Here is a 12,029-nt window from a genome sequence, read left to right as displayed (position 1 = left end):
AGGATTGCAAACTAGAACCGACTCCTTCATACCAAAAACCTCATGTGGCAGCTGTGATAAATTACGTCAGCTAGTGACGTCATTAAAAATTGATTGTCTTCAAGAACGAACGGAGAAAGAAATGTTGAGATTCAAGATCCTTGAATTGAACAATTACTACAGAGGTACTTTAGAGAACTATGAGGCTTTGGCAAAGAAGGTTGAGGATATGGAGATGTCGTGTAACAAGAGACTTAACAAATTGGAAGATAATATGCACCGTATACAATGTACTAAGAAGAAGTCTTTCTTCAGACGTAAAAAGTAAAGTTTACGGATAAAAAATACCGCTACTTTGTATAATTATTATAATATAATTTTTGATGATCAAAAAAACACTACAAAAAGTATAATTCTATTTTTTCATTTCATATACCCTTTACAGTGTGCTCTCGCCAATTCGAACTTTGTTTCTTCGAATCTCTCTAAAGTTCGAACGATTAAATGTTCAGTACCCGTGGAGAAGATACCTTCCTAAAATACTTTCTGTAATTCGAATCTATCCGTATTCGAGCTAATGAGATTCGTAATTCGAACAAATGAGATTCAAGAGATTCCCCATTCTTCCAGTTTAAATTAGATACTCTCCTAAAATGCTTTCTGTAATTCGAATCTCTCCGTATTTGAACTAAGGAGATTCGTAATTCGAACAAATGAGATTCGTAATTCGAGTTTAAATTAGCGAGAGTCAACTGTATTTACTAAAGGAGCTTGTGATTGCGCATGACATACAATATATGGATGTTCTAAACGCTTTTATATGATACATTTGTGTACCGCTGCTTTAGTAGACAACGAACAACTGGGTAAGGATTTTCAGCCGATGTGTAAAAATTAAATGCGCTAGATGATTACTGATGAAAAATCCTTTACTTTTCTAATGACGAGTGTGGGTATTTTGAATTCTATCTGTTTACAGCTCAAAACTTCCTTTCTCAATCGCGAATGAATGGAATGGTTTTGCGTAATTCTAACAGCTAGAAAGTCACCCTCGATCACATGGCTAACACCTTCGACGTTTCTACTTGGATGTTACATTTTGGAATGCGAAGAGTGTGGTAAAGCATTTTCAAAGCCTAGAGAAGAGTGTTTTAAATTGCTGTCCTTTGGGCAGATAATCAAAGAAGTAGGTCTGTAGGACAGGATGATAAAAATGATAAATGATAAATTGTTAAAATACTAATATACTGTAGATGGTATACACTTTTATAATACTTATGTTTTTTTTTGGGTGAGAGTGAAGTATCTTTAGGAATATTCAGAATCTGAGGGTGAGATATTCTCAACACAGTCTTTTGACATTCTTAACATTTAGTCAATTCTCACCCTGATATTCTTATAAAAAAGCGTTTAATAAAACCTTATGAAATAAACAAAATGTTTTAAAAAGTAACTCCAGTTTTCTCTTCAATCCAATCCACAACTTGTGTAACCTTGCTATAGACTCCAGCTCTATCAGGTCTGGCACATCCAATACCCCAAGATGTTATTCCCCAGAGAACCCATTTGTTTCCATCTTTGCATTGTAAGGGACCACCACTGTCTCCTTGACACGCGTCTACTCCACCATCACGATATCCGGCACAAAACATACTGTCACCAATTCGACTACCGTAATTTCCAACACATTCTGGTTGAGGGTACACTCTAACACTCGCTTCTTGTAAGATCTACAATTGAAAGTGTAGTTAACGTTGATCATCACAGGAAAAAAATTATTGATTCCCTAGCCTAGGGATTGTTCATTTTCAGATGTGGTTTTTTGTTCGATCACATTAGTCTAGAATTTTAAGTTCGGGAAAGTAAGGAAACTAGGGGAACCTATTTTCCCATGCTAGAAGTGTTTTACCAATGTGTTAGTGAAAACGGATTTTCACATGTGGAAAACTAATATTTTTAACTTTCTAGTTGCCCATTCAGAACTGAATGGCGTAGTGGTGTAGTGGTTATCATGCTCGACTTCTGTCCAGGAGGCTCGAGTTCGATACCCACCGTGGCACTACGATTCACTTGGCAAGTGAATGTTCCTTCGCCCGGGTCAACCCATGCCATGTGAGGGGAATTGGGTACCATAACTCTGATACAAGAGTATGGGTAGATATTTCAGACATTGTGGTGTGCCGTGACACTCAGGAGGTTCTACACTTGCGAGGACATCCGTTCTCCCGTGTAGTTCGAGTGTCGTGGTATACACCATGGCTCGGCAGCTCGCATCTGCAGGGTTGCAATGTCTGCTTGCGCTGTGATTCCTACTCCACCGTGGGTAGGACCCATTCCGATACATCGGAGGGCATATCTATCTATCTATCATTCAGAACTGCATCGGGAAATTAAAAATCCCAAGTTTTTCTAAACTGAATATGGAAGAGTCGGGAAAAGAGAGATCACGAGTTTTTAAAATGATTACTTTCTACAAGCTAGGGAAAGCAAATATCACGAATTGTGACCTTACTTGCTTTACTTTATTCTTTCTCAAGATTGGGAAATGTGATTTCTCGAATTAGGGAAATAAAATTTCCCAGATTGGGAAATTCGATTTCCTGAACTCTTTAATTTGAATCCATCCTTTAAACAATTAATTAAATCAGAACTTAATTTTCAAACCTTCAAATAAGATAATTCAATCAAAAAATTTAAACTGTCACAAATTAGAGCCTAAGTTCGGGAAAATTTTTTTCAGGTTAGGGAAAATTGATTTCCCGAACTTGTATTACGCATGCGTGAGAAATTTTTCACTCAAAAGTGTTCGAGTCGTATGTAAAGCAAACCATTATAAGGGTGTATTCGATCAGTGTGTAACACAACGCTAAAGGTGAGGCGTTCAGCCAGGGCGGCCTCATTCGTTCGCAATGGACTTGCGTCGCAAGGGCTCAGTGGATCGGTGAGACGGGTTTGAGGTCATTAAGTTGGCTCTCTAGTGCAGCTCCACTGTTGTGACAAAAGTGCCGGGATTCTCAAAGTAGCGCAAGTACATGTCAGAACGAATGAGAGCTATCGAACCAATGCTCAGAGAATGATCGAATACATTTAATTATTTTACCAGCTTTCTATAAATCAGGATTTAATTCGTGAATATGGGTAACTCTATGGGGTTTTATTGGGGTTCGCTCGAGAAAAGCACTTTTCAATAATAGGGAAATTCTATTTCCATAACTAGGGAACTGTTGCATCTTCCCTAGCTAGGGATTGGTTAGGGAAAAATCCAGATTTCCAGATCTGGAAGTATGCATTTTCATAGCCTAGGGAATCAAAACATTTTTCCTGTGCATGTGATTTTCACAATTTTACCCCCATCCTACTATTCCAAAATTATACTTCACTAGTGGCAAAAATAACTTTATTCAAGGAATTAGCTTCTTATATTAGGGAAAGGTTTGAAAAGACGTAGAAACGATTGTTTAATCTGATAATTTTTTCTCGAATTTTTCGCGAAAATATAGCGTGCGTGAGATTGCTGAGTCACAAAATTAAATCCACTCGGGAAATGTTAGAATCAGATTAGTATATGTAATCAATTGATAAAGAGTGCAATACGAGAGAAAAATGTAAAACTTTCATTGTAATTTACTTTCCTGACGGGGAAAAGTAGTGAAAAAATTGTACGATTAGCTCGTAATCACATAATAACTCGTACAATTCGAAAATTGCACGAGTGATTTTTTTTGTTATTAATTTTGTTTGAGTCCGAAAGGTCGAGGAAAATTTGAAGTAAAAAAATTACGAGTGATTAGCCTCATTGCCTAATTGCTCTCTACAGGAAGCAATTAACGATTAATTGCTCTCTTTGAAGGCGCGCCAAAGAAAAAAAAATAACTGTTCGTGCGATTATGGGCGTAAAATATCATGTATTCTTTTTGCTGAAAACTTACGTTTTAAGGGCAATTTAATGGAGGTGATAAAATCGCAATGCAATCTTTTCGTGAGCAGTATCAGAATCATAAAAGAGCGAACTAAGTAACTGGGTTCGAGTTTGATAAATTTTTTTTTAAAGTGATGGCGTCCCGTTATGGAAATATGCATCAGGAGGTGTCAATATGCATATACCACGTATGAAAAATATTCAACCCAAAACAACTTACGTTGGCGCCACTGCCACCTTCTGACGTTGTTCCCCATCCTGTGATGTCACATATTTGATTATCAAAATCAGTCCCGCTATGCTTCTTTGGAATACAAATAGTGCGAACGTTATCTGTTATTTGAGCTTCTGTTTCCAGTTCCAAAAGTGCAAAGTCAAAACTATTGGTTCCTGGTGCGAGTCGATACATTTCATGGTTGATTATTCGTTTTACTTTTGGCGTTTGTTCTCCAGTGTCAACTTTTCCACGCTCGTGTTCGCCTAGAAAGACAAGACAAAAAGTTTCAAATAGATCCAGGAAATTAAGTAAGTAAGTTGCGGTTAGCCATCGGAGGTGATTCGAGCCAAGTCCATTGCAGTCCGTCATCTAATCCTTCACGCTACCATGTACTATGACGCAACCAATGGGCAACAAAATTCACTATGATGACTCCCAGAAAGAGTATAAGGGTAGTATGGCGATCGACTCTCCTTCTTAACTTATATTTCAGCCTCTCAAATTGGTAGAACGAACGATACATCCGGTAAAAACATATAAAGAGAATGTAATAACTGGTATAACTTACCCAGATAAAGTTTACTAACAAAAGCACCGTCTCCTACTGTACAGTGGGCGGCCGTTAACACCCATTTCTTGTGGATCAAAACGCCTCCACAGGAAAAGGCTCTGGTTCCTTTTCTAATTATATAAAATGCCTGAAGAAGTACAAAGAAGAAGAACGATTAAAATTTCCCATCTCTTTGATAAAATTTTCCAAGACGAAAGAGTCTCAAGTTTATCTTGGTGCGACCAAAAATGGGGTTGCAAATTGAAGTAATTAAAGATTTTGACTGCACTAAGAAAAAAGTTTGTTGAAACGTTTGGCGAGCAAAGCGATTGCGAAATATATAGGGTAATGTTTGTTGCGATATAAAAATGGGAATGGGTGCCGCCAAGCTACTATTGGTGAATACACTAAGGCCAAATTTAAAAAAGTTGATTACTGCCTCAGTATATAAGGCATGGAAAATGTTTTACACAACTGTATTCCTTAATACGCCTAAAGCGTGAGAAAGCTGGGTTAGAGCCACCAGGAGAGATTAATGTCAAAATTCCTTTCTTGATGAGAAGTCAATGCAATGACTCCTGAAATTTGACGTCAATCCTTCTATAGTAGGGCGGATTATCACATATAAAAGGGACGATACTTCAAATTGTGATAGAGCTCTGAAATTTTGCACAGAGGTTCCTCATGAAGTAAAGAAAATAAAAATTGAGAGAGAAACTCTTGAAAATGATGTTTCTGTTGACGACAGCACTTTTTGTGCAAAAATTTACTAGGGAAATTCTAACCCAGTCTTTTCACGTTTTAAGAGTTTATAGGTGTATGTATGGGGTAGAGTCTAGAGAAAAAGGTTTTTAGGTTGTCACTGTGACGGGTTTCATGCTAGAGCTTTAATGCAGAATCTCTATAACTCGAACACGCACGGGGAACACAAATTCATTCGAGTTAAGGGGATTTTGAAATAAAGAGTATAGGTTTATTAGGCATTATTAACTGAATGAACAAAAAAACTTGTTCGGGTTAAGGAGACATTCGAGTATTAGAGGTTCGAGTTATAGAGAGTCCACTTTTATAAATTTATTTGGAAAACAATGTTTCGAACCTGCCATGGCCATTCTCCCGGCAGAGCATTCTGACCACCAACGATTCTGCTTTGTCCAACTTTGCTGACACCACATTCTTAAAAAAAGATATGATTTGTATTGTTGTAAAAGTCAAGCATTTTGCAAGACAAGTATTGGTACAATGAGTGTGATTGAGGTCCCCAACAAGTATCTTGAAACGGAAGGATTTTAAACATTTTTGCAAGAAAAAATCCGTTCCCCAGACCCCAAAATTTTCAAGAACTCAACGCTGACAGAGGGCTTTGGGACCATTGTCTCAGAAATTGAGAGATTATCTAAAAATTGAACAGGACAGGGAACATGGGCATAAAACATTCCATTGTATGCTATTTTAAGAAATCTATTTCACTGTGAAGTCTTATTACCTTGTTTTGGGAAAGGACTTTGGAAGTTGAAATATCTCAAGACAACTTTAGATGGATTGTACCATTTATCTGAAGCAAACAATTGAACATTGTCGAATTCCTGAGGTTGGGTATTGACTGTGGAGGCGACTCTTGTCTCATCGAGGTAAATTGAATACAGGTATGAGCCATCTGATTGCTCAACTTGCTGAATTGTCACATTGGTGAATTGGCCCATAGGTATATTTCTATTGACAGCGTAGTTTCCATTACCACTCACAGCGTTGGTAATGTGAAGACGAGTGGATCGCGAGTACACAAATATAGCAGGGATACGTTGACCGACTCCACAACAGTTCCCTGAAGGAAAAGATTACATATTTCAAAGCTGACTCGACAAGGTGAATGTGCTTGAATTCATGTGTTTAGAAGACATCATCAGAAATGTTTTTATTAAGTTTAAGAAAAATTCAGCGAGAATGCAGGGCTTTATATTGCCCGATATGACAAACAACAAAAAAGCTTTAAAAATCCGTTTTGTTAAGTTAAGAAAGTTTATGTAGATCTAGGTGTGTAAAACAAGATTGATTGGAAAGCTGGAAGAAGAAGAATTACTTTACTACCAGCCTTTCCGAAACATACCTTCTCTATCATAAGCATGAACGATGTTTGACCATCCTGCGATTGTTCCTGTTGGTTTGATTTCGAAAGTGAACGAATATGATTTGTGGATCTTTCCGATGTTCTTGTAAAGTCTGTCCCTCACAACTGGACCAGCTGGAAAATCAGAAAGTTGAGTTTTAAAAGTGTAGTTATTCAATGTGTTTCAAATCAATAACTGTGCACATGACTTGTGGAAAGCAAATTTCATCAGGCTATAAATCTCGATTCAAGAATATGATTAGTATGAGTATGATAAATATATATGTAGCTAATAAAAATATGATGTTCATTAAAAATACTGAGACCGGTTGTAACTAGAGACTAGAAGGCTAAGAGTTAGTAAAGTCACGTACGTTCGATCAAATATTGAAACTACTTTAGGCTTACGAACTTTCGCGAGCAGATTCTTTCGCGAGATGAAAAAATGGTATAAAGGGGTTAATAATAGTTTATTTTCTTTGACCGAAAACGGCCATATCTAAGGTCTAAAAGAGCAGTGGGGCGCCCAAATTAGTAATCAGAGGCATCTTTTTGCACCCTTTGTATTTCGGCGCCACCCAAAAAAAATCGGCCCCTGGCAGAGAGGCAAATTCCCCAGGTGCAAAATAACGAAACGATCAAGGCGTTCTTAATCTAAAATGTAGACGACAAAGTAACTGCGTGAGCTTACCGTGTTTTGAGTAAGGACTTTGGAAGTTGAAATATCTCAAGACAACTTCAGATGGATTGTACCATTTATCTGAAGCATACAATTGAACATTGTCGAATTCCTGAGGTTGGGTATTGATTGTGGAGGCAACTCTTGTCTTATCGAGGTAAATTGAATACAGGTATGAGCCATCTGATTGCTTAACTTGCTGAATTGTCACATTGGTGAATTGGCCCATAGGTATATTTCTATTGACAGCGTAGTTTCCATTACCACTCACAGCGTTGGTAATGTGAAGACGAGTGGATCGCGAGTGCACAAATATAGCAGGGATACGTTGACCGACTCCACAACAGTTTCCTGAAGAAAAAGAATATATATTTCAAAGCTGACTCGACATTGGCGTCGGATTTCATCAGGTGTCAGAAATTCATTTTTGAAATTGAGAACAAATGATGACAACACAAAGCTATGATAGGGAATTATTTCATGCTCTATTCGCCCGTATCAATCATGCCTTTTGGAAATGATCATGAAAAGTCGGCAATTTTTTTACCTAATATTTTGGATTAAAAGTCTTGTCTGGAACTTTTAGGTCATAAAAGCTTTTGCCAGGCTCAATACATGGACCTCCTCTCAAAAAGATTTAAAATCCTATCTACTTTTGAACCAATCACATGCAGCTGCGTCCCACGAAAGTTGTCGCAAATATTCATTCAAATTTAAGAAAACTTTCGAGATTAGTGAAATACACGCTTTTTTCTTTATAGGAATGGTGTAAATTCATTTCATCATGGATATTCTTAATTCTTTTTGAGAAAATCATCATTCCTACAGTATTCTTAGGTTAGGATCCTAATTCAAACTAGATTTAACATTTAGTACATGCCTCTTAAGCATAAAATGGCATTTTTGTGAAAGGAGTGTGCATTACTTTAGGGTAATTGATAATTTATAATTGAAAATGCTCTATAAGTTACATTCTTAGCTTGAGTAGCAAAATTCTATGACGGTGATATTCTTAGCATTATTCAAATTTTTTGGCCATTTTCATCATGAACATTTTTATTAAAATGTATTCTTATAAAAAAAGTGTGTAAATAAGAAATATAGAATATTAAAGCAGAGTCTTCAAGATACATAGATATCTGCAAGACGCGGTCTGTTTGTAGTTATAAGACATACCTTCTTTATCATAAGCATGAACGATGTTTGACCATCCTGTGATTGTTCCTGTTGGTTTGATTTCGAAAGTGAACGAATATGATTTGTGGATCTTTCCAATATTCTTATAAAGTCTGTCCCTCACAACTGGACCAGCTGGAACTAATACAAAAAAAAAGATTGAGTTTAAGAGCGATGATTTGGATTGAGAAAACGTTTTTCAAAAATATCTATTACACCCCAGTGTCAGACTCGTTGGAGCTCCCACCTGCTAGAAAAACTTGCCCAAAGTTCGTCCCCGATAAAAAGAATACAATGAAATGTATCATCTCAACCGGGAAAGTTCTTTACGATGAAATTGTATTTGAAAATATTATACTCCAAAACCCTTCTCACCACAGAAACTTTTTGTATATTTTTTAAAAGTCTCCTCAATGGCTAATATGGCGCCGCTCGCTACGAATTCTTAAGGGACCGAGAATTTTGTTCAAATTACATGAGTTTCGAATTAAATGAGTTTTCATATTTTTGACCTGATTTGATGAAAAAAGACTTTCCCAGGTTTACTTTTGAACAATTTTTGTATTTTCGAGCGAGAATTGTGAAATACTAGTACAAATAATCTTGACACGGTCATGTTTTTAAATTTAAAAGTCAATTCATAATTTTTCAAAAAAGTAATTCGATTGTCGATTGTTTCATTTTCTGCTCTCGTTTCTTGGAATTCTCCTCCAAAATTCGAATTACATGATTAAAATTTTCTGATGGGACCGGATAATTTGTTCGATTTAAATGATTTTTCAAATTACATGGGTTCAAATCATAGGAGTTTTCTTGTAAGGTTTTCAAGGTAAATTATGAAGGGACCACAGAATCTGTTTGAATTAGGTGAGTATTCGAATTACAAGAGTTCAACTGAAATCTGCGACCTCAGTCGAAGGCTCCTCTTTCTTTCAATAGCTATCAACCCAAAGGAAGGGAGGGCACCACTCTGTTGCACTGGAATTGTCAACTTTAATACCCTAGGCCAGTTTCTTTATCTTATTTTAAGTACTGTGATATCACCAAATATTTGTAACAAATGAATAGATTACCTTGTCCGTAAGAAGCGATACATAAATTGAACAGTAGAAGTACTTGTATCTCCCTCATCTTTCAAATAATCGCTTTCCTGAGTATCTTCTTTAAAAAGTCAGCTCCCAGCTGCTATATAAGTTTCCAAGGAAGAAGCTAAGATTTTAAAGGCTTTGAAAACAAATATCACATTGTCCCATTATACACCGTTGTTAAAAGCCATTGGAAGTACTAGCTACCGACAATAAACCCTTTTATTCTCCGTGTTGTTTTATAAACAACTATCGCTTTGTGCCCTGCTATTTACGTTCTAAAAGAATTCAAGCCTTATCAAAATACCATTGCAAAATATGTTTTTATCGATTGATGAAAACTCGATCAAATGATAAAAATCTTTTTAATTGGCTTCCATCTTCTTACACACCTAATTAGAGAAGCGTAGGACATCTGTCTGCTTGCTTTATTAATTTCGCATAGCGAAAGTATTACGATAGGCTTTCGTGGCGGCGGCGGCGGTGCGGAAGAAAAATTAGAAAACGAAAGTAGTTGAAACTTCTAGAACATTCTCGAAAATTCTGAAATATGGACTCACTCGCTAAGATAAAATTTAATGATTCCGCTCTGCAAGTGTTTGGTAGGCGTGACCAAGCATTCGTAAACATTGCTCTTTTTTTTAATGGCGGATTTCAGCATGCTGTCAGACTTGCTCTGTTTTTTTGTATTTTTTGTCATGTTTTTAGTGTTTTTAGAGTACTTAAAGAGGATTATATTTCTTTTAGCATAGTATTTTATGTTTGTGTAGTTAGTAAATGCACCAATAAAGTGATATTAATCTTACAATTAAAGAACTGTCCTTGAAAATCACTACACACAACAACACAGACAACAGACAAGTATGATCTTCATTTTTACAGGTAGAATTATTTGTTGATATTTGATTAAGTTGTGTTGTAAGACAGATTATCATTTACTAAGTATTTCACAGAAAAATTTATGGCAGGGGATGAGATCGGGTATTTACCTTGCATCAGTGGAGGCAAACATGCATAGCCCTCTGGCCCTCAAATGAATGACCCGTCTGGTCATTAAATACAAAGTTAAATCAAAACAAAAATGATAGAGTAGAGCTGTGTGCGGAGCTGCGTAGTTCATTTGTTTTGAAATTTTGTTGCTTTGATTGGTCAGTCATTTGATTGATGGCTATGCAAGTTTCCCTCCAGAGATTGTTACTTTTTGCTTGTGATGACGTAAAACTATAATACATTTCAACATTGAGGATTTCAAATCTCTGCACAAATTTCACCTCTCTAAGATAAAAAGTTACTGTACAGCCTTGTGGGCTAATATATTGATAATAGCAAACATGACCAAAATAGCAGAATATAGAGTTTGAGCTTTTTGATATGTTTTGGTTTAATTTGGTTTAAATTCGATTTATCTACAAGGTGTAAACCTTTTGTATTTTTGTAAATTTTTGTATATAACTTTGTCAGATTGATATTATTGTTTATTTGTCAACACAGGTCAGGTTCTATCATAGTCATTATAAAAAACACTGGTCTGGCAATGTATTGTTTTAGCTTTATTGTCAAATTTTCTTTTGTTATAAATAAAAGGCAAGATGCGATTTGCAAACTTTTTGATCACGTTACCAAATTCTCCTCTTGGGATTGGTCTAGTTTTCAATCACATGATCAAAAAGTATGCAAAACAAGTCGATTAGCGAACGCAAGCTCTAACTGTTAACAATAGAAATAAACAAAAGACTTCCAGACCGGGGTTTTTTATAATGACTATGGTTCTATATACAAAACTATATATACAAACTATATACAATTTCATATATATTGGCATAGCAAAAACTGATGTGGACTGTAACTTGGCCACACTGGGACAGTTCACATTTAGGTGGCAATAAAGCTCTAGCTCTAGCCTCGTTCTATTTATTGCATTCTTTTAATAGTAAAGGGGGAGGGAGTACTTAGACATTAATAGGTGCCAGGTATGTGCTGATGCTAAGGTTTGGTTTTTGACCTTCCCAAGTCTCTCTGAATTATTTAAGGTACGAAACTTGAAAAGTCTCTAGAAGGTTAGAAATTTTTTTGAAAATTGTTCTTAGAGTCACTTTTTCGCCTTGTCTCTGTAAGGATAACTTTATTCTCTGTTGGAGCCAGTTTTTCTCAGGTCTGGCCTGACATTCTCTAACCCTAGTACTCCCCCAGTCCCGGTCGTTTAAAATTATTATTTCATCTATGAATAATCAAACACTGTGCGAAATTTTCGACTCTGAGTCGTCTTGTTTTAATTAATCGCAAAATGATCTTTGAGATGCCTTCATTTTCACATTTA

General features: G+C 36.2%; 1 protein-coding gene across 1 annotated transcript; it reads right to left on the bottom strand.

The window, feature by feature from the left end:
• Positions 1-263: 263 nt before the first annotated feature.
• LOC136801520 (uncharacterized) lies at positions 264-10,382 on the bottom strand. The gene is made up of 9 exons (XM_067058158.1): positions 9,701-10,382; positions 8,628-8,768; positions 7,464-7,802; positions 6,773-6,907; positions 6,152-6,490; positions 5,765-5,841; positions 4,684-4,813; positions 4,119-4,378; positions 264-1,709 (listed from the first exon to the last, which is right to left on the bottom strand). The coding sequence occupies exons 1-9, from the start codon at positions 9,756-9,758 to the stop codon at positions 1,422-1,424; spliced, it is 1,767 nt and encodes a 588-aa protein (XP_066914259.1). The 5' UTR covers positions 9,759-10,382; the 3' UTR covers positions 264-1,421.
• Positions 10,383-12,029: the final 1,647 nt, after the last annotated feature.

Source organism: Clytia hemisphaerica, unplaced genomic scaffold (genome assembly GCF_902728285.1).
Source record: "Clytia hemisphaerica strain Z4C2 unplaced genomic scaffold, Clytia hemisphaerica genome assembly, whole genome shotgun sequence".
Classification (NCBI taxonomy): domain Eukaryota; kingdom Metazoa; phylum Cnidaria; class Hydrozoa; order Leptothecata; family Clytiidae; genus Clytia; species Clytia hemisphaerica.
This window is presented reverse-complemented; position numbering and strand designations above follow the sequence as displayed.